The sequence below is a fragment of the Neoarthrinium moseri genome (assembly GCF_022829205.1).
Source record: "Neoarthrinium moseri strain CBS 164.80 chromosome Unknown scaffold3_Wmoseri_CBS_16480, whole genome shotgun sequence".
Lineage (NCBI taxonomy): Eukaryota > Fungi > Ascomycota > Sordariomycetes > Amphisphaeriales > Apiosporaceae > Neoarthrinium > Neoarthrinium moseri.
The window spans coordinates 610,766-633,216 of record NW_026055117.1 but is presented as its reverse complement, the minus strand read 5'-3'; the positions used below and the strand labels follow the sequence as shown (position 1 = coordinate 633,216).

The following is a 22,451-nucleotide window of genomic DNA, read 5'->3' as shown; positions in this document are numbered from 1 at the left end:
TCATCCGCCGGTAGTCATCGCCTAGACTAGACCAGCCCTGGTATCAAATACCTTGCGCCGTACTTCTACAGACACCTCCCCGACACTCTGCTCCGTATGAACGGCCGTATAGGAGCATCGAGGCCTTGCGCCTGGTAGACCTACGAGAACGAGCCCAGAGGAGCAGTTTGGACGTGAAGACAGGAGGCAAACCTCAGCACTGAGCAACCATGTTTGGAGGGTCGCGACGACACAGTCGGCAGCAGCCGCATCCGGTATGTTGATCAGCTTCTCCATTTCCTTTCAGGTTCCTGTGTCTTCCCACGCATCCTATTCGTTAGTGCGCTCGCGAGCCGGTACCTTCACCGGCCGGCTCGCTGCCAGGCGAAGCTAGACGACTAGCCGTGAAGCTATACCAAGCCGAGCCTCTTCATACTTTGACGATGATGTCGTGACCCGCATTAATTCCCGTCTGTCATTCCTCTCTCTGGCACACGCACACATCACACACACGTCGCGAACTTGGGCCGCCATCTCGAGCTGACTCTTATCCTTTTCACCCCCTTCGCAGCAGCTCACTCGGATCACTGCAAACCCCAACGCCTCGACAGCCGCCGCCGCTGCTTTCATGGCGTCCAGCAGCCAGAACCCGAACAGGGCCCTCTCGTCCGCCGCTGCCGCCGCCGCCCTCCGCGCCCGTCCGACGACGCCCACCAATGTCGCCGACGTCCAGACGAAGCGGACCATGCGCCGGAGCCCCTCGGTGTCGTCCGCGGGGAGCGGCGCCCGGACGCCCAGGCTCGAGAGGAAAGCCAGCTCGGGAAGCATGTCAGAACGCTCCTTTCGGAGTCCCTCTCCCCATGGCGAGCGCCGAGCAATGTCGGGTGACCACCCGCCCGTGCCCGCCATCCCTGCCGGCCACCGGGCCACCAAGAGCTCGAGCTCCGCCGGCGTGGGCATGCAGAACTTCAAGACCGCATCGCAAAAGATGGACACGGGGCTGCCTTCGTGGTACACAAAACCCAGCGGAGACCCGACCAACGTCCGCACTTCTGATGCGCCGATGAACTACACAGCACAACCGCAGCGGCCCGAGAGCATCACATCTAACCATCAACGATCAGACAGCAGGAGTTCATCTGTAAACTTCTCATATCCAGGTCGCTTGCGCGCGCAGTCTCCACCTGCGTCGCCCGTTGCCGACAGCTATGCTCGATGGAGCAGTCCCCCCAGGCAGGCATCTTCAAAATCAAAACGACTCTCAACTACCTCCTCTACTTCCGACAAAGCATCGCAAAGCTTGGTCTATGATCCAAACTCGAGGAGGATGGTCCCTAAAGCCGATCTGGAGGCTGTGGAGTATCAGGTTAGAGCAGCAAGTGAAAAGAATCCTAAGAAGAAGAAGAGTCAGGTTGGTGTGCAGAGATCTGGTAGTCAGCTGGCAAAGGGCACCATTGCCAGAGTCAGGGGAACTATGGTAGAAGCCGACGGGCAACAGCGCGACTTGGCTAAACGCGAGCAACCTGTTCTCGAGTCGCAGCACCCGACAACGGCAGAAAGGCAAGCACTGGAGGACCCTGCGATAGGAACCTTAATCACGGCGCCGCAGCCTCAGCAAGAGAAGAGAGAAGCAGAACAACAACGGCTCCGGTCTCCGGAGCCGCAGGATTCGAGGTTGTCTACGCCATCACCGGCACCGCAAGAGTCGGAACGCATCACAAGCCCTCGGCCTGGCAGGCAATTGGCTAGGAAACCATCCGTTGTAAGGGAGGAGGCCGAGGATGATGTAGAGGACGTTGATGATGTGCCCCTACCCCCGAAGGCGGTTTTAGACGCCCTGGACAACATACCTACGCGGCAGACTTTGTACGAAGGGGAAGAGATCTCCTTGAAACCTAAGCCGCAGCCTGCCCATCCTGGGGCAGCTGTTGAAGATCTACCGACAGAGGGTCAGGCCTTCGCTGAGAATAAGACGGTAGCTGGCCTAGCACGGGAAGGCAGTCTACCGAGAAGGTCAATGTCGCAGAGTCCTGTTCGTCAGGCCCGCTTCGCCGCGCTACCGGCCGAAGGTCTCGTTGTCAGGCATGCACCGCCACCCAGATCTGCGTCTCCCATAAAGTCAGCCCTGAAGCAGCACAGTCCCTCTCCTAGAGAAACATCCCCGGCAGAGAATGGAACAGCCGACGCAGCGAGAGCCAGTGCAGCTACGCCTGATCTCGAAGCACCTCTACCACGTAAGAAAGCGGTCCGAGTCAGCTTCGACGATCGGAGTCCGATTGTTGTCGGTGAGTCTACACCAGCAGTCGATGAAGTAGACTCGCCAGTGGTACCGAGCCCTCAACAAACACGCCGCCCGTGGTATAGTCACATTGGTCGCGGAAAGAAGAAGGAAACGGCGCTGGAGGATGATGAGGTGATGAAGCCGCGGCCGGCATTGCCAAGCTTCGGCAGTGTGCGCGAGAAGAAGATTCGTGAAGTCGAGGAGCCGGAGAGGCCTTTGATCCGACCCCACGAGTCTTCGGCTTCTCCGCCCTCACCCGCTTCCCCGGTCGTGCGTCCGTATAGCCCCAGCGAGTCCACAAAAGCGGAGCCCGGATCGTCCAACGACTTCGCCATCGGCTCCGTACTTGCACAAGAGCAGGTTCTACGAAACGAAGCAAATATTTCACGGTTTAGAGAACCACTGCCGCCCGTTGTCACCTCTGTCGAAGGGCATGGGGATTTCTCCGATAGCATGAGGAGCACGGATGACGAGGAAGGGCTGTTTGATGACGCAGACCTCGCCAGCGACGCTGAAGCTATACCGGACTCGCAAACGACGGCCGCCACAGTGCAGGGGTCCCAGAGCAACTCCCAGAACGGCTCAACCATATTGGAGAAGATTCCTGTTGAGCCCGAGCAGCAAGCTGTCCCACAAATACCAGCTCAACTGCAGACCGAAGCGGTGCCTGCGATAGCAATCACTCAGCCAAGCCCTGCTATTCCGGAGGAATCTCTCGCAAAGGAAAAGCAACGGCCGTATTTTGACGTTCCTGGCATGTTTCCTGAGGACGATTCGTCGGACAACAGCCCGAACGCTTCGCAACAAACCGCGGCTGCCACATCATTTCCATCGTCAACTGCAGATGCGATGAAGGAGCCGGAAGCTGTTGTTGCACCTTCGCAGGCTCGCACCCTGCCGCAGACCACACTAGCTACCACCCCTCAACTTCCTTTGCCAGAGGAGAAGTCTGACAATGAATCAAATGACTCCATCTATAGCGATGCCTACGAAGATCTATCCGATCTCGATGGTGATGGTTTCCAGTCGCTGAATGCGGTTGTTGAGAGCCCGGTTACCAAAGTATCACCACCACGGCAGCTCGCTGACACCGCTGCCGGGGAGAAAGCTAGGACTGAGGAGATGAAGCCTTCAGTACAGCAAGAACCTGCTGATTCGGTTCCGCTGGTTGCATTTTCCAAAACAGGAGGCGATTGGGAACAGGCCAAGTCTTTCTGGCGTAGTCTGACTGCTGAGAAGAGACGACAGCTCGAGAAGGAGGCACTGGAGGATGCTGGCGCTGACGGCGACGAAGAGGAGATGCAAACTCCGGTTCGACGTATGAGCAGCAGAAGCAAAAAGACGGCCGAGCAGCGGCAGTCAACTTCGGTCGCCCAGGCCGCAAAGGCTCAAGCAGCAGCGCCAGCGCCCACGTCTAAGGCGGTACAACCTATTGATCCGGAACGAATTTATATGATTCAGCCTGGATCCCAGGCTACTCACGGGCCGATCAGCCCTAAATCACCAACCGGACGGATGCGGACTTCATTGAGGGGGGAGCAACCGGCGAGGACTGGCACTCTCACTAAAACTACTCCTGGTGAAGTCCATATGCGGAGATCCATGAGATCCAATGCTGGCAATGAAGAGCATGCCTCGCGCCGTGTATCAGCGCCTCCGGAGCGCGTGATATCTCCACCGATGTCTTCAGGCCGGCCAAAGTCTGGTTCAAAGTCACAAGCTTCATACAGCAGTAACACCGTATCGAACGATGTTGCCGCCTCAGCTGCGTCGGCTTTCTCACGGACCAGTCGGCCCGCGCCCCAGCGACGTGACTCTGATGCAAGTGACAGCAGCTTCAAGCGAGCTCGTACGGCTCCTACGAATGGGTTCGGTTTCCGGCGGACGATGAGACAGGACACGGCACCAGCGCAGACTGCTTCCCCGGAAGCCACGAAGGGGTCAAGTCGCTTCAGCCTGCGATCTTTGTCGCCTTCTGGCTCGCCCTTCCGCCGCGCCTCTACCACTGCAGCAAGCAGCGGCCCTCCTGCGAGTATGTCGATGCGCCGAACCCTGCGCTCAGGTAGCGAGTCCAGCAAGGAATCCAAGCCCTCCTCGGTGCATTTCCCGTCTTTCGGACGCTCCAGCGGCCAAAAGGCAGCTCCTCGTGTAAGCCGCTTCGGCGACTCGAGCGATGAGGATGAGCCTGTCCCGACCTTTCGCAGCCGCTTTGATAATTCCAGCGACGAGGAAGATGCTCGGCCCAGTACGGCCTCTCGCCCTCTCTCCAAGGGCACTCTAAGAGGGTCCGCCACTGCGCCTGCTGTCTACAAGAAGGCTACAACCCCCGTGCCGGAAGAGGACGAGGAATCGCCGGATTTGCCTGACTCTGACGACGATCCTTCGATGCATATGCCGAGCCCTCTCCAAAGCCCAGCGAGTCGCGCAACCGCATTCCGTCCACCCATAACGGAGCGCCTCAGTTCCGGGATCGGAACCTCCACTCTGAAACGGTCGGGCTCGGGACGCGGAAGCCTACAGACATCCGCTACGGCGCCTGTTATTACGACACCTCCAAAGGAACGCCGGGGATCGTTCATGGGCAACATTCTGCGTCGTAACAAGAAAGTCGACGGTGCTGGCAAGATTACGCGCTCCGAGATCATGGACAGCGCCGCTCGGCGCGATACCAAGTATGAGCGTAGCACCGACGAGCTGAAGGGCATTCGCCGGGACCAGCGACCTACCAGTCCCAAGTTGCAGAAACGAGGCGGTATCAACAGAGGCGATAGCTGGCCATTGCCTGAAGCGGCCGAGAACCCAGATCGGCCCAGCACCGCTGGAGGACGGGTGAATGGTGCCGAGGTGGTCAGACCGCCGTTTGCGGGCAGACGGAGCGTCAGCCTGGGTTTGCCCGGAGTGGAAACCCAGGTCAACGGCGTCGATGTTGGCAGTGTTGGTCAATTCGATCCGAGTGTCGGTGCTGCCGGCGCAGACGTGACCAAGAAGAAGAAGAAGTTCGGCACGCTCCGCCGAATGTTCAGGCTGGACGACTAGTGTCTGTCCTCACGACAGTATGGCGGGGACAGCGATTCCGGCATCGTAGCGCAGAGGGCGAAAGGCACGGTCCTCGTACGCAAGAGGCTTTCTGGGCCACGGATTCTTGGTGGCCCTGCTGGATTACCGGCCCACGTTCAAGACGGTATGCTGTGGAGCGTTCATTGAACGCCGAGCTGGATCAGGATAAGGTAATGAGGGGAGGAAAAACAGGACTATACATATTGGGGACTGGGAGGCGAAGGGGTGAATCATTTTACACACAGGAAGATACCCGATTCACGAGGTTTAATCCGAGCAACACGGCATCGAGACGACGATGGAACAGGTTCTTTTGTTGAGGCGACCTTTTGGAATAAAACGAAACGGCGTCGTGGCGAATACACACACAAGGCGGACAGCTTAACGACCGACTGGCACTACCCACGGCCATGTCTTCTTTATTCTACTTTAATTATTCTCTATTCCCCATATACGTTCGGCAGCTGTTCTTAGTAGGATACCACGGAAAGCAAAACATCATGGCATAAGCAGGCTTCCCGGCGTACACCAGAGGGTCTCTTGGTTACAGGATTGGAAAGGGCGCCAATACAGAATGGTCAAGCTTGCCAGTCAATCAGCTGGCTGAAGAACAATGGGCGGCTTAGCTAATGACAGTACTGCTGTCGCAATAATACCACTTTTGACTGCATTAGACCTGTCTTGCGTGCAGATCCTAAAAATCGTGTTCAGGGGCTGGCCTAGTCTAACAAGCCTATCTGATTATGTCGTCGCCCTCACCCTTTCACTCCTTTTTGTGTGACTATAGTAGACCATGCTCCTGCGTCACCGGAAATGCACCCGTCTATCACCGTCATCCAACCCGCCGCCACGCTGCTGCCTCTCGTACCTCCTTCTGCGCCTGTCCTTACCGTCGCCCGGATTTCGTCTCTTCCTTCGCTTCTGCTGCCGCTGCCGCTCTCCTCGGGCTTTAGATGTCGTCCCGTTGCCCCGGCCCGGCCGCCGCGGTGGGTACGCGTACCGCCCCTCGTGGTGCTCCGCCATGCCGTATCTCTTGCGCCGGGCTTCGCTGCTGCTCGTATTGCGCTCGTCATCGCTGCCGCGCCGCCATCGTTTAGATGGGGATCTCCTTCTAGCTGGGCTCCTGACGCGACGCCCGCCTCTGCTGCTGTCGCAGGCTCTGTCTCGGCGGTGCTCCTGTTGCCGCTGCCATAGGGACCTGCTTATGGGGGAGTTGGGCTGCCAGGGCTGAGTGGTACGGGCTTGCGTGTCAGTATTGATCTTTTCTACCTGGAGTAGCAGCACAGTAGGGAGGATGAAGTCGAAGATCTGGGAAGCTACGCACCCCTGAGCGCTGATACGGTGTCTGCCGCCCGGCGGCTTCGTGGTCGTAGTGCAGAGCTGCTGGGCTCCGGAGTTCGCTACCGGGCCGTTGGTGCTCCCTCACTCCGTGGACCTTGTCGAAGTCGTTGTAGTCGTTGAGTTCGTTGAATCGTCGCTCTCGTCGCCGCTGCTGAGATCTGTCTTTGCCATTCGAGTCAGCGTCTTCCCCTATAAGAGAATTTCCTTGATTTTTTTTTTCAAGTTCTCATTCTAGCAACGATTGTGAGAAATAGGAGAAATAGGGGGTGGGCTCAGTACGTTTACTCGGACCCCTGGCACTCGTCATGTACAACGCCGACGTATCCGGAGCCGTCCACCTCCCATCCCTCGACCGAGGACCGCTCGCCACCTTCCTCGCACGCGGCAGCGCTTTCGAGAATGGCGACGAGGATGAAGAAGAGGAGTAAGAGGAGTAGGAGGACGACGAGGACGACGAACTCGACGAGCTCGACGACAGTGCCACGTAGCGGGGCGGCCCCCGCCGCTTGCCCTGGGTCAGCAACTCCGGAGCTGAGGCGCCCAGGGCCCGGGGGAAGCCGTCGGGCTTGAGGAAGAAGGAAAAAAAGGACCGACGCGGCTTCACGGGCCGCGGGTGGTGCTTCGTGGTGCTGCCGCCGCCGTGGCGTTCGCGTTCCTTGGCCCGCAGATACCGGTCTACGTCTGCGAGCGGGTTCGGGGCGCTCGTTCTCTTCTCCATCTTCTTTTTCTTCTTCTGATAGCTTGAGGTTGGACCTCTTGACTTTTGCTCGTGGTAGCTGGCGGTCTTCGTTGATGGGTCTCGGTGGCGTGTCTGGTATTCCGCGGCCAGCTTGCTCCGCCGCTCGCGCCGTCGTCGTTCAGACTCACTTGAGGAACCGGAGAAGCGGACATGTTTCGTTTCCCCCTTTCGTTTCACCCCTCTAGCCTTCTCGTCAAACCTTGTTCTCCTTTGCTCATCCCCAAGTTGATTGCGGTGCAACGCCGATGTCATCATATAGTCTGAAGATGGCACCGCCAACCTCGGAGCAGAAACCCTAGATCCATTACGTCTCTTCGTACTGTGCCCAGATCGACGCTTCATTGCTGTTGGAACTCCGTAGGCCTGCTTGGGTAGCTTCCCAATGTCGACATTGGGGCTGTAGGCATAGGACCAGTATTCGTGATCCCACTTCATGTTTTCATGTCAGCTCCTATAAGGCATCTCACTAGCAACGGTGATGGCTGCCTAGTCGCACCATATCAACGCAGAAGCATGAATTACTTGAAGGCAAACAACAGGAGAACACTAACAACGCCTTTCGGTCGCACATAACCACGTATGCTGCCTCCCCACCCGCGGTTCTTCCTCGACTTCATCGCGCCACTACCAGCACCAGCACTACCCTGGTTCTTCCTACCACAGCAATGGAACGCGGAACCAAGTTCCCGGACACGAGAACGGGACGGCGCGGGGTCTGAGCCGTGGAGCCCGTGCTGGTGTCGCGGGACGGAGTAGGACGTGTAATACCGGCCCCAGACGCCGTCGCAGAGGCTCTGCTCGTCCTTGGGCACCGGGAAAGTCGCGGATCTGGTGTCTCTGCGTACGCACATGGGCGGACGGGTGTCAGGCGAGGTGCGTATTGAGTAGATCCAGGCAAAGAGGTGTATGGATAGTCACGTCGAGTTGGAAGGACGAAGTCGAAATGCGTGCTGGAAAGGGGCTTGGTGGGCAGACGCAGACACGAACGGAGGTTATGTGTACGCAAGACTCAGCTACCATCCAGGATATTTAGAAGGATTCTTCTCTCTCCAGATCCGATGGCTCTAGGAAATATTACGCCCCTGATTGATCACCATCTGCCCTTCCCCTATTGAAAAAGACAGCCTCACTACAGGGTGACCGACGGATAGATCCGCTCTTGAGGTAGCCGCAGGGGCATGGTGCTTAGCCCTTGATCGTACTACACAATCGCCTCGTTAGCCTTGACGAGAATACCGAACTCTCGACGGCGTCATCTATAACCTCGTAGAGCGGTGAACGGCTCGAGGCTGGCAAAGCGCCCTACAGTCTGTTTGCCTGGGGAAAGGTGAGCTTGCAAGCCCTATCGAACGTATCTGTGCAACGCAAACGTACCAGGTTGGAGGCCACTCGTCTGCCCTATGTTATGAGCACGGCATCAAATGCGATCACAGTATGTGTATGAGCTGAGTTGAGCTTTTTACATACTTCTGAATATGAAGTATGCCCTCTTTTCGATGAAAGGCTAGGTGTGGCCTCGCTGCCAGGTCAGTTCTCTAATAGTGTCACTACATCTCGCCTATAGCTGTGTAATGTGCCATGCATCGAATCAGACGAACCAATCGCACAGAAGACAGGAATGAGGCAGTGCTGTTAACAACCGCGAAAAATTGCATTCATTATCCATAACGCTCCTTATGGTTCCCTCAATCCTCAATACTACTAATATGTTACACGTATCGTCCACATCCGTTCCAGGATTCCGTACCATGCCGCACCGCTAACCGAATAATTATCAAGTCCGTGACAAAAGCAATGCAAACACCAGTATCAAACGATGCGAAGGTATCTTTTTGCCAAACGCCATCCCATCTTCCGGTCGGGCGCCGCGCCTTGTGAAGCGACATGCGGGGGAAAGGGAGAAAAACATGCTCACAAGAACCCCTTGGTCAGGCTGGGCGCCCGTCCAAGACTGCTCTTGCGCTTCGGCACCTCGATCCCGGTGCCGCTGAGGCTGCTGGTCTCGTCCGCCCCATCCGCGATAGCTCGCCACCCACTAGACCTTCGCACGCTTCCTCCGTCGAGGCCTGGGGTGCCGAACCGCAGAGTACCGGTCACGCTCCCCTTCTCCATCCGCAAGTGCTTCCAGCCCTCGAGCTCGCGTTCGAGTCTGGCGGTCTTCTCCTTCTCCTGGGCAAGCTCGCGCTCGGCTCGCCTTGCTGAGAGCTGGTTGGTGCCCTCCGAGGACTGCAGCTCTTCGATCGTCTTCAGGAGCTTCTCGACCTTGTCACGCTGGCGGTTGGCGTCTTCGGTAAGCTGAGCAGCCTGCTTGTCTTTGCGATCGATCTGGCTCTGCAGGTCTTTGACGGTGCGGTCAACATTGCGGACACTACGCTGCGACTTGGATCGCTCCGTCTCTTGTGCTTCCAGTTGTGATTCGAGCTGTAGGTTTGCGGTGTCAGTATTGATATTTCTTTTCGTGAGTCTGCGAATGAGGGATGAAAAGGGGCGGCTAGGTGACTTGGATGGTGAGAGTGATCGGCGCCGGATTTCCGTCGGTTGATCCTCAGGCTCAGATATTGTAGAATAAGGGATACTGACCTCCTGGACTCGTTTGTGCAGGAACTTGACGTCCTGGCTGGCGCTAGAATAGCCCTTCGTCTCGAGATCGACCAGACGCACTTGGAGTTCGTTCAGGCTCTTCTCAAGAGCAGCTTTTTGCTTAGAAAGCTCGGCACCTATCTCGCGCTCGACAACCATCTCCTTCTGGAGTTCGTTTGCCAGTGACTCAGACCGTCTCATCTTCTCAACTGCAGCCGCAGCAATATCTTCTTGTTGGGCAAGACCAGACTTGAGCTCCAGAATCTGCTTGTCGGTGCTTGCGGCGTTTCGCAAGGCTGGGCTCTCGCTCTTGGCCAAGTCATCAAGACCAGCCTTGGCTTCTTGAAGCCTTGCTTCGATACTGCGCTTCTCGCGAATCAAGGCGTCCCGCTCAGCGGTGATGTCGTCGACAGAGGTGCGGAGTGATCGGACCTGCGACAACAGTGATACGACCTTGGTCTGTGCCTCGTTGTGGGCATTGACGGCGTCGTCGCGAGAGGCGACGACGTCAGATAGGGTACTTTCAAGGCGAGCCTTCTCCTTTGACCACGTAGAGCTGTTGAGCACCTCGTCATCCCACTTGGAGCGCAAGTCGTCGAGCTCTTCCCGCAAACGGGTGATCTCAGATTGCTTGTACAGCTTCTCTTCCCGAGCAAGGTCAAGCTCCTTGGTAAGAGTGGCAAACTCGGCCTGGTACTTCTTGCGCGTTTGCTCCATGCTCGACTCCTTGTCTTCGATGTCAATAGCTCTCTGGTTTCTGTAGTCCTCGAGCTCATTGTGCAGGCGCTTCTTGGCTTGCGTCGCCGCTTCCAAGTCAGTGGAAAGATCCTCGAGCTTCTCTTCCAATCGCTGATTTTGTCGTTGGAGATCCTCTAGATCGCCATCGGCACTCTTACGATGAGCCATGATCTCGGCCAACTGTTCCTCGGCTTCCGCAGCCTGAGACTTGGCGAACTGTTCAGCTCGGGTTGCCTTGAGCACAGAGATTTCAGCTTGCTCCAGTTTGCTGAAGTACTCATCGGCTCGAGTTTTGTAGAGGTCAAGGCTTGAAGAGACGTCGACAAGCTTGGAAGTTTCGGCATCCAGTCGGATCTGGAGATCGGCGAACTCTTGCAGTAGCTGGTTTCGACTTCCAGCTTCCTGCTCTCTCGCAACGGTCATCTCCTGTAGGTCGGACTTTGCATCACGCAACTCAACCTCCAGGCTTGCACGGTCGCGTCGCATCTTCTCGAAGTATTCCTTGACATCGGTCAATTCAGCGACAGCATCATTATGACTATGCAGCAGCGACCTTCGCGACTCTTCTTGGCTGTTGAGGAGCTCGAGAATCTCTTCATGCGACTTTGTCTGGATGTCGCGCAGTGAAAGCTCGCCAGCTCGCATGGACTTTTCCAAGTACGAGACCTTCTTGGACGAATCATCCAGCATATCATGCAGGCGGTTGTTGGCCTTTTCCAACTTTTGCATCCTGCGCATCGAGGGGCTCTCGTCAAAGGGTGTGATCTCTCGCGTGGGCGTGGACCTCTCAACTTGGCTCTGGAGATGGCGATTCTGCATCTGTGCCAGCTGTAGCTGGTTCTGGAGTTCCTCAACCTCAGTTTTCAGATCCTGGCGGTTGTTGAAACTGAGCATGTCTGCAGTCTTGTCGGATTTACCGGAGTCCTGGACAGTCTCATTCTCATTCCCAAAACGACGCGTCGGGGTAGTTGAGTTCGAGTTGTACCGCCCGTTGAGCTTGCTTCGCCTCTGTGTAGGTGAGCCGGTGAAAGGGGCCTCGTTAGGGTTCATCTCTTCTAGTCGTGGTCGCATAGGTGAATCGACCCTGGAGGCGCGGAGTTCGGCCAGCTGGGCCTCAGCATTAGTGCGCCCTGCAGTCTGCACGCGAAGGTTCTGCTGTAGTTCCTCGATCTTTCTGATCATCTCAAAGTTCTTGCTCATCATCTTCTCATGGCTCTCGTTAGGTTGGATTGTCACGGGCACCTCAGGGTCCACAGCCTTCAGTACCCGAAGCAACTGTGCTCGGAGGTCGTCCAGCTCCTTCCCGCGCGAGTCGAGAGTAGCCTGTAATGTGCGGGCGGTCGCCTGGGCTTGTGTTCGCGCTTGACGCTCCGACTCGAGAGTTCGGTTGGCTTCCGCAAGCTGGGCTGTGGATTGAGAAGAAAGCTTCTCAGCATTCCTGTTTGATTGGACTTCACGAGCAACTTCATGGTTGAGGTCCTCGATGCTAAGTTGCATCTTCTCCAACCTCTTCTCCAAGCTGGCAACATTCAACTGGGACTCTCCGAGTTGTTTGTTGAGCTTCGTGTTCGTCTCCTCAAGTCGTGCCTTCTCACGTTGGAGGCTGACGACTTGGCCTCTGGAGGCCTCGCTCACCCTCGAGCTAGATCGGGCGATCTCGAGGCCCTTTTGTTGGAGTTTGTTGAGCAGAGCGCGGTTGTCGTTCTCGGAAGCGGTCAACCGACCCTTGACTGTCACAAGCTCGCGTTCGAGACGCTCTTTGGCTTGGTCGTTCTTGAGACCAAACTCGCCTGATTCGATCATGAACTTGTTGAGATCCTCGACCTGGCGGTTCAGCTTTTCACATTCAGATTCGAACCACCTCAGCCGCTCCTGCGTAGCATCCAAGTCTCTCTCGAGACTAGCCTCACGTTCACGGGCTACCCGTGTGGCATTGCGTTCGCCGGCTTGTTCGGCTTGTAGACGAGCTTCTTCAGCTTGTGTCTTTGCCACTCGAAGCCTACGGATCTCCTCGCGTGCCTCGTCTCGTTCCTTCTCTGCCGTTGCCCGAGCCTCCTTGGTTCGTCGCAAAGTGTCTTGCTGCAGATAGAGCTCCTTTTCGATGGTGATTTTAAGCTCCTTAAGCTCTTCATGCTCGTCCTGCAGGGCTTGGAACTTGTGCTCGGCAATCAGCGCAACGTCGTCTCGAGACTGACGCTCCCGACTCAGATCGGACTGAACCTTGAAGAGCTGATCTTTCAGGTCTTTGATTTGCGACTCAAGCAATTGGCGGTTTTGGCTGGCTTGAGCATCTTCGGAAAGTCTTGCCTCCAGCAGTTGCTTTGCATCCTCAGCTTCCCGCTGAAGTTGCGACTGCTGGGATTTCATAGCAACCATCTCCGCCTGAACGTCGCGCAGACGCCCCGAGACCTTCTCTTTCTCAGCGAGCAGAGCCTTCTTTTGATCATCAAAGCTCCGCTGCTCCATTTGGAACTTCTTATTGTCTCCACGAAGAACGATGAGCTCGCTTTCCTTCTTTCGTACCAGGTCCTCGTAGTCCGTAGAAGTCTTGGATAATTGCGATAGCTGCTGCTGAACCTCGCGGTTCTCACGACTCAGATTCTGCTCACGGGATCTTAGGGTTTGCAGTTCCTTTTGCGCCGCGGCTAGTTTGATATCGGCATCTTGATCGACCTTCAACAGCTTGCCCTCAAGATCTCGTACTTTTCGATCCTTGAGTGACAGCTGACTCTGTAGCATCCGCACATCTTCTGAGAGTGCTGCTTCCTGAGCACTACGGTCGGCTTGTTTTTGAGAAATCTCGTGGAGCTCTGCTTCGAGATCAGAGGCCCGCAAGTCCAACTCTTTCTTTTCTTCTTCGAGTCGGCCAATCAAGGCTGCAGCTTGCTCTAGTTGGGCTCGGTGCTTATCAACCTCCCCTTCAGCACGTTTCTTGGCGTCAAGCAGGTCGTCTAGTTGATCTTCAAGCCTTTCCTGGTCCTCGATGGCCCCAGCCAGTTTCTCCTCAAGCTCGGCTTCTCGCTGCTGCAGCCTCTTGAAGATCTCCTCCTTGTCCAAGGCCAAGGCTCTTTCACTCTCAAGAGTCTGCTGTATCCGCATGAGGTCGGCATGGGTGTTACGGCGCTCTTCCTCAAGTCGCTGGCGGTTCTCGTTTTCCAACCGCATCTGGTCATTCAATTGCCGTATCTTCTCATCGCGGCGTTTCACTTCAGTGGCCGTACGAGTGGCACCCAACAACGGCTTCATCTTAATAAGGAGTTGCCACCAAGGATTGTCGCATAGGTCGAGGTAAACATTGAAGTTCCGCTGAATGACACGAGTTGCTTCTGCACGATACAACCTTTTGAATGCAATGCGTCTCTGGATGTAACCACGAGCGACAGACTGAAACCGAGACATGATCTCGGCAATCAAGGCGTCACGCTGCTCTTCCAATTCGGCTAGAACGCCAGCGCGGAAGAACACTTTCGTGATACCGACACGGTACAGAGACTTGTCCAAGCCCAATTTGTCTAGAATAATCGCGGCGGCAGCCTGGCCTTCGACGTAGCCCTTGGGCATATCGCGGCACAAGACCTCGTATCGCTGGCGGAATTCCGAGAAGGGCAGTCTGTTTGGGAAGCCCGTTCGCGCAATACGGATACCTTCAAGTACACCATTACACCGCAGCTGGTCCAGTACGAGAAGTGCGTTGAATTGCTTAGGACGCTTCTTGTGATTGGGCAATATGCATCGGACAAAGTGAGGATGCGTGGAGTGCAGCTGGGCCATCAAGCTGGAGAGCTGTTCCTTGTGGCGCTGGGCGACAGTTCGGAAAAGCCCCTTCTTGACTCTGCTACGAGCGCCGCCATTATCATCGTCAGGATCGGCGCAATCTGCAAACAGACCAGCGACGTGCTTGTCTGTGGAGGAAGCCAGGAGACGGGTGATGTTGTCGTTCAGTGGGTCCTTGTTCTTCTCTAGCCAACCTTGAGTTGAATATTCTACGTCGGCGGCGTAATGCGTCAAGATAAAGCCGTGCTTAGGGCCTGGTCTTGACGGGCGGTACTTGTTGGACTTCTTATCCCAGAGAGAGTTTAGTTTCTCGGTGAATGATTTATCGGTAGCTTTCGGCATGACACTGTCTTCATCAAGGCACGAGAAGATACCGATGGGATTTGGCAGCTCGATGAGATCGATAGTCGGCTGCAAATCGCGACCGAAGTCGATAAATTGCCACTCGATCTGCTCTCGGGCATATTCCTCCTGCTCCAGGACAAACATGTGGTGGTTGAAGAACTGCTGCAGCTTCTCGTTGGTGTAGTTGATGCACAGCTGCTCGAAGCTGTTCTCCTCGAAGATCTCAAAACCAGCGATATCCAGAACGCCGATGAAATTGGAGTCGTCCATGCCCATGCCGTTCCGATCCAGCTGGCGATTGATCATGGTAACCAGGTTTCCAAAGCCGCGTTCATAGATACCCTTGGCAAGAGCGTCGATTCCGAGCCGTACCTGGTCTGGCGTCTGCTCCTTGGTGACCCATTCGCGGCCAGCCTTGACCTTGGGATGCAGCAGGCCTTGCAAGAAAGGCTCCAGTTGTATGCCCAACAGTTCACACACTTTGGCAGCTACATCCTTGGCGTCGGGTGACAGTCGCGCCTGGTCCGCCATCCGGCTCTCCTTGACGACAGAGATATTGCCGAGGTGAAGCACCGCGGCGACCGTCCGAAGAATGGCATTCTGCTCCTTGTCAGAGAAGCCCATGACATGGAACGCCTCCAATAGCGAGTTCCATTCATCCATGTCGGACACGCCAGTAATCGTGTGGTGGCCATCCCGGGTATATGCGAAGTCCTCCACCTCCATATTGCCCAGGAGATAGTCTTGCCTCATGCCGCGATCTGCACCAGTCAGGAGCTGATAGAAGATGTGGTAGTTGCGCTCTTGAGAATTGATGTGCACGACCCTTGACTTTTCGAGCAGATACCAGTCGATGAAGGCACCCGCAATAGCGCCCGTGCGCGTGAACTCGATCCTGATGAACTTGCCAAACCGAGAGGAGTTGTTATTCCGCACGGTCTGGGCGTTGCCGAAAGCTTCTAGGATAGGATTGGCTCGGAGGATCTGCTGGGAAAGATTCGAGTGCTGGCCGCGGCCCTTGACGGGCGACTCGGAGCGCGCAACGGCGGCGAGGTACTGAATGACCTTTTTGGTGTTTTCGGTTTTTCCAGCACCGGATTCGCCGGTGACCAAAATACTCTGGTTTTCTCCCTCGTCGACCAAATTTCGGAAAGCCTCGTCGGCCATGGCAAAGATGTGGGGCTTTGTGTCCTCGCGATTGCGGCCCTTGTACATGTTAACGTACTCATTGCTGTATATCGGCAGCGGACAATAGGGGTTGACGGTGACCAGGAAGAGACCCGAGTAGGTGTAGATCAGGTCGGCCTGGTATCGCATATGGAGATTGTGTACGACCGAGGCCTCGTTGAGGTGGGTCAACTCGGCCATGTCGTTGGCCTTGTCGAACTTGGCAGGATTGACCTTGTCTACGCTCTCGGCGTCGACCTCACGTTGCTGTCCTCGGGTCAGTAGTTGCGTATGGGGTGCGCACCAGGCGACTCATTGGGCGGGTGCTACGTACGCTTCCATCGTCACACTGGACCAGGATGCTGCCGCCGGGGAGCTCCTCGACGACCCATCCCTTCACGAAGGCGGCGTGGGGGTCTCTGAGCCAGACGTATCTCTTGCCGGAGAAGTCATTCTCGCCTTCTATGCCCTTGACGACGTCTATACTCCGGCGCAGGTCGTCGGTCTTGATGAAGGAGGGAGCAAATGTGGTGGACGAGTTCAGGGGGCTGCTCTTGGAGTCGCTGCGGTGATGGCGGGAGCCAGTGCTCGAAGCGGGAGCGAAGCTGGCGGCAATGGATGCCACGGAGGAGCTGTTGCGCTGGTGTGTAGGCGGCTTCGCGACGCTGGACAGGGGCGAGGCGGCCGAGAAGTTTGCGGACTTGGGGCGGCTCGCGATGGCCGGGGCGCCGGGGCCGGTGGAGGGCGAGCCAGCGCGGGAGAAGGGATTGCGCCTCTGCGACATGGTGTGCGCATTCGAGGCCATGGGGGGTTACGTAGATCTGTCTGCTGTATACGACGGCTCAGCGAGAGTGTGTGAGTGCCGTCCGTCGTCGAGGGGGAGCCGTCATGTAGCGGCCTGGGGCGTGATGGGATAGATGCAGAGCGACGCGGGTTTCGAGATGCATGCCATGAAAAATCACCAGATCACCAGGGGTTTCGTTTCCAAGACAATATTACAACGCCGTGGGAATCGTGATCATGATCGTCTCCGTCGTGAATGCAAAGAAAAGGGCCTTGGCCGTTGTGTGCTGTCTCCAGGGCGCTGTCGTCTTGAAGTACAGGTGACTTGAGCAAGCAAAATCATGCGAATGCGCCTTCTGCAGACCAGACCAGACCGACCGGCGGTTGTTGTTTACTTTGGTTGCTGTAAACACGCGTGCACGGGCCATCGATGACGGAGGGCGGCTGTCGAGTCTCGATGCTCCCCCCAAATGCCCCCCAAGGTGGTCCCTGGCAACTGTGGCTCGTCTGGGGGCTTTGGGCGGGGGGCATCTGCAGCGGCGGCCTGGAGCGCAAGCCCCAAAGTGCCCTGTCTGGCACGTGTGTGGGCAGTCTCAGCTAGAGCTAGTCCCGCCAGTGCACACCGCGGGTGAGGCTGTCTAGCCTATGATAGGCCTAGTGCCCCCTGGAACCCGATGATCGAGCGGTCGAGACTAGAAACGAGCCGTCTCCAGTCCTGGACCTCGAGCGCCGGGTTGGGCGGAAATACGTTCTTGCGCCATTCCGCCTTCTTCTTCTTCCTCGCACGCGCCCGCCGGTACGTCGTCGTCGTTGAGAGCTAGTCGCGAATCTGTGCTGGGAACGGTGTGCACGTCGATCATTTTTTGAAATGGAACCTAGATTGTCCTGAAGCTTCTCAAGCTCGTACTGCACCTATTGCCATCACCCTCACACACGCGCCGTCCGGTCCATATAGAGCAAGCGAGCTACCGTGTCGGCTCGTCGCATTCTATACTCCCCGTCTTGCGCTGATCAGAACTGGGCGCTGTGCACAGTGGCGGCCCCCGGCAGCTCGACAACGTTGTTTGCTTGCCGTCCAGCTGGTCCATTCCTCTCAGCCAACCACCTCGACCGCGCGAGTCCAGTAGCTTGCCACTCCTCCCGTGTAACGCGACTTGCTGCCGCTGCCGCTGTCTGGCTGGAAGCCTCATCATTTCTTTGATCGTCCAAGAAAACAAAGGAGTCCATCCTCGAGGCCAAGCTTCCGCCACCATGTTACTGGCCTTCTTGACATCACTTTGTAACTAGAATTCACCTGCCGTCGTACAAGACGGACTCGCAACCCCCATCCTGGGACGAGTCGCATTGTACCAACGACACCAACACCGAACATGTCTCAACCGCCCTACGAATACGCTCATTACATGGGCCAACACCCCCAACAGCCATACCAATATGCCGCCCCGCCCATCATCCAACCCGCCGCCTCCTTCTATGCTTCCCCTCAGGACCCGAGTCCGGCTGCCATCGCTGCCAACTACGCCTCCATCAATGGCTCCTTCGAGATGAACGCCAGCAGGATTCCTGGCCTAGGCCTGAGTTCTTCCGTGGGCACTCCGGTGCAGCGCGCATCTTATCATGCCGATAACAGTCTTTCTCAGCCCCAAAAAGCCTTCGCGAATGCCTCAAGCCCGTCCGCTCAGCGGGCGCAACCGCCAGGTATCATCGGCTTGCAGCCACTCAACCCTGCATACGGCACCGGGAATACACCTGCAAAGCCTCCCGTCACCCAATCCAACGACGTATCAGAGGAAGGCGAGCTGAGTGAAGGTGAACTTGAAGATCTATACGAACCCCGAGACTCCAACGTCCCGGCTGCCACGGGGACGAAGAAGCCTGCCCCACATCTCGATGCCGTCGAGAATCTATCCGGAAGTGTTGGCGATGCGGATGGCTCTTCCATCTACGATACTGGTTCTGGAAGGGACGAGATTGTCATCGACAGCACTTCAGCTTCCCAACCCGCACTGGACGACGAGGAGGATTATGAGCCCGTAGATTACGAACCTGAGTATTTCCCCCGTGAGCACTCGCGATCATACTCACCACACCTCTCACCTGTCGAAACGAGGAGCGACGCTCCCAAAAGCAAGCGTAAGCCAGCCATCCTCTGGCTCCTTAAGATTCATAGCTGACTTACTACGCAGAATCTGCGTCGGCCCACCAGCCCATGGCCCCGTTTGCCGTGCCTGGCGCAGCAACTACGCAGTCACCCGCTACGGTGCCTTCTCCAAACGGACACATCGCCTCGGCGGTTGCCAAGGTTGATGTGTCTGCCGACACTCTGAAGCTGGCCGAACCAAGTCCTGCAGATCTCCCGTACAAGTCAATTACAGAGGCCAAAAAGAAGGCACAAGAGGCGATTCTGGGGCTTTGGCCGCTGAAAGTCCGCTACCAAAATTATGTGGAGGAAGGACTAGATCCTCATGTCGTCAGTTCTCTTTTCACCGAGCTAGGCCTCGACACCTCGTCCGGTGTACCTGCTGTTACTCAACCCACCCCCTCTACTAAGGCATCATCAACAAAACCGTCAGAAGTTACGTCTACAGTTCAGCCTTCGCCAAAGTCTACTCCCCAGCCAGCCGTCGCGGTACAATCTTCAAAAACGGGTTCTGACAAGCCAGCACTCGGTGGTGAGCCCAAGATGGCAGACAAGAAGTCAGCACAAGAAGAGCGCAAAGACAAGATAGCACGAATGCTTGCCGAGAAGAAGAACAAGACTGCGGCTCCTCCGACCGCCCCGGCACCTGCGGCGGCAGCAACTTCCAACGGAACCGCATCAACTCAGAGTGAGGCGCTGAAGGCGAAGTTGAGGGCCGAGAAGAACCAGAAAATCCTGGAAAAAATGGCGGCGCTGAAGAAGCGGCAGGAGGAAAAATCCAAACTTTCAGAACAGCCATCGGGCACACAGACGCCGGAGGGTGAAAAGGCCATACCGACTACCACCTCGGAGCCTTTGTCCACCAAGGACACTGCGTCAGCACCGTCTTTTGGAGAACAGGCGCGAGCCCCCTCTGCGCCACGAGGTCCATCTGGACTTTCTGTGCCTTCCTCCCCCCAACCCACACCACAATCTCGCGCATTGAAAAGGCCGGTGGCCGCCGATTTCGATTCGTACCCGACAAGCAGCAGTGGGCTCAAGCGCACCCGTACACAAGAAACGCTGATCATTGATGTCAGCGACGACGAAGATGTGGAGATGGATCTTGGATCTCCTACAGAGGCACCGTCAAGCGCAATTCCAAATAACCCCGGGCTCGTCCGCCAAAATTCTCTCGCGGCATATCCACCTCTCAGCAACTCTCGCACGTGGCGAGGCCAGAGATCAAGCCCTGCCACACCAGCTGCGGGGACACCCTCCGGCCATGGGCACAAACTGGATTTCTTGACCCAGCAAATCGAAGAAGCCAAGAAAAGGATTGCCGAAGCAGAGGCCAAGAAGGCATCCAAGAAGCCCAGCAGCGCCTCGACGCCGTCACGGTCGCCGGTCCATGGTGCCGGACAGGCGGACTCCTTAAGGCTGCCCAAGCTTTCCGAGGCTTTGCAACATAACAATAACGAGCGGCGTGTTAGGATCGCAAGCTACCATTTACCTGTTGTTGAAGCTGCTCTTAGAGAGAAGCAGGAAAAGTTGAGATGCCTCCAACTGGAGGCGGCGCAACTCGAGCTTGAACTGCAGGCCAGCCTAGCCGAACGCGAACGACTGACGGCCGAAATGGACAGTCTTGACACAAGCGTGGAACAAGAACCTCCTCATCTGAACGGCTCGGACGAGCAGCAGCAAACCTCTATTCCTGGTACGTTTGACACATCCATTGCAACGACTCGCGCGCTCCGTCTCCATCGCCGTGTCTTTGTGCACTCAAGAACGATTGAACTAATACCTCCCTAGAAAATATTGCTGCCAGCCAAGGCGGAAGTTTTGCGGTTGAGGAGCCAGCCTCGGAGCCGAGACGGCCTTCGACGGATACTGCTACCCAAGAGGATCCACAATCGACGATGGATCAGGAAGAAACGGAGTCGTTAAGCGACAATGCCAACATGGATCTTGAATCCGAGGACTCCGATGCGGATGACGTTGCTGATTCTACCACGATTGTTCACACTGAAGCTGTGACCCAATCGGATCTTCCCCAAAGCGATATGGATGTTCCACGACCAGACTCCGAGGATGTCATTACAACTGAGCAAGTGCCTGATACCGAAGTTCAAGACACGGTGACAGGCGACAACACTCAACACAGCGTATCAAGCCGTGTTTCCCCTGAGGCCCAAACAGATGATCTCGCACGAGCCGAAGCAGATACTCCTATGCAGATCTCTGACGCGGATGACGACGACGACGACGGCGACAATTATGAGCCGTTACCCGCCCCGATCTCCGAGGCCGGTCAAATGAAAGAAGACACAAACCTCGAAAATGGAGAGGTAGACCTACATTTCCACCTAGAAAGTTCTTCACTCATGACCGAGCAGGTGCCTGACGAAGAGCCATATGAGCCAAACCCAGCCCAGGGCCTGCAACCAGGTGCCGAAGTAGAACCGGAAACCTCGCCTGCCGAAGTACATTTCCGCCCGTCACCGGAGCCTCGCTTACTGACCGATCAGCAGGCCCAAGTCCCGAGTTCACTCTCTGCCAAGCAATTGTTGTCGTATCAAAGTCCCTTGCGATATTTTCATGCCTACAGGTTTCATCCAAAATACCTGGATGACGTTTCGGGGGGGCTAAAGTCGATGACTTATAGCTCAAAGATTGATGCCTCGCGTCCTCTTTGCCCCTCGGTCGTTGACGGTGGACAGTGCCCCTATGGTTCTGGCTGTGAGTTTCAGCACTTTGAAAATATGGTTCTCTCGGGTAAGTAATTGCTTTTCTGGAACCATTCTTCTGGTCTCTCCCAGGATCAGGCTGGTCTTTCGTGGTTTCTTCCCCCTCTTGGAAAGCTGACGTTTCACGACTCTCCACTCAGACACGGCCATCATCGCAGAGCTTGGCTCTACGGACATGTACGAGGGTGAACAAAAAGGCCGCTTCATCGAAGGCCTTAAGAAGGTCCTCCAAGATCTCAAGGCGAAAAAGGTTAAGGATTTTGATAGCATCACCAAAGCCATCGTCCAGTATCGAGGAGAGTTCCTTGGGGACAAGAGCAAAGTCTTGCCACTCAAGAACGTTGCTCTCTGAGCGGCCTTCGTACTTCTAACATACACGCAGCAGAGTCCCTACGCGGCCCCCATCGAACCTCCACTGCCGCCTTGTAGTATACATGCAGGTTTGTGCTCGCCAGGCCTGCATTCTCATTCAGCATCATCCCCGGCGCCGAAGTGATATTGCCTTGGTGCCATATTGCCATCCCCCATCGGCAGCAAGAAACGCTGCCTCGTCAGTGCCGTGCAACATGCGCTTGTACGTAGAAAGAGGCGGAAGGCGTTGAAACATTTGGCACCGCATCGATACCCCCACCCTGCATTGTCTTGTCGTTTTGCTTTTCGTTCGCTGTTGGCGCCCCTTACCACTCCCAATAATCAGCCGACAAACCAGTGTCGGTAAATGGAAGTGAGGAAAACCTGGAACATGAGCAGAAAGAATAAGAAAGAAGAAAAGTAACTGGAGAAGAGAAGAAGAAGAAGAAG

At 56.2% G+C, this 22,451-nt stretch overlaps 4 protein-coding genes across 4 annotated transcripts; 2 read left to right on the top strand and 2 right to left on the bottom strand.

The window, feature by feature from the left end:
- Positions 1 to 209: 209 nt before the first annotated feature.
- On the top strand, positions 210 to 5,296 carry JN550_001570 (uncharacterized protein; the record flags this gene model as incomplete). Its single annotated transcript, XM_049312768.1, has 2 exons — positions 210 to 254; positions 551 to 5,296. The coding sequence occupies 2 exons, from the start codon at positions 210 to 212 to the stop codon at positions 5,294 to 5,296; spliced, it is 4,791 nt and encodes a 1,596-aa protein (XP_049176421.1).
- Positions 5,297 to 6,121: 825 nt separating this feature from the next.
- Positions 6,122 to 8,248, bottom strand: JN550_001569 (uncharacterized protein; the record flags this gene model as incomplete). Its single annotated transcript, XM_049312767.1, has 4 exons — positions 6,122 to 6,586; positions 6,642 to 6,847; positions 6,944 to 7,826; positions 7,949 to 8,248. The coding sequence occupies 4 exons, from the start codon at positions 8,246 to 8,248 to the stop codon at positions 6,122 to 6,124; spliced, it is 1,854 nt and encodes a 617-aa protein (XP_049176420.1).
- Positions 8,249 to 9,308: 1,060 nt separating this feature from the next.
- Positions 9,309 to 16,785, bottom strand: JN550_001568 (uncharacterized protein; the record flags this gene model as incomplete). Its single annotated transcript, XM_049312766.1, has 3 exons — positions 9,309 to 9,818; positions 9,978 to 16,268; positions 16,336 to 16,785. The coding sequence occupies 3 exons, from the start codon at positions 16,783 to 16,785 to the stop codon at positions 9,309 to 9,311; spliced, it is 7,251 nt and encodes a 2,416-aa protein (XP_049176419.1).
- A 1,369-nt stretch (positions 16,786 to 18,154) lies between these two features.
- JN550_001567 (uncharacterized protein) lies at positions 18,155 to 22,002 on the top strand (the record flags this gene model as incomplete). Its single annotated transcript, XM_049312765.1, has 4 exons — positions 18,155 to 18,917; positions 18,971 to 20,620; positions 20,716 to 21,678; positions 21,791 to 22,002. The coding sequence occupies 4 exons, from the start codon at positions 18,155 to 18,157 to the stop codon at positions 22,000 to 22,002; spliced, it is 3,588 nt and encodes a 1,195-aa protein (XP_049176418.1).
- Between the last annotated feature and the right edge of the window lie 449 nt (positions 22,003 to 22,451).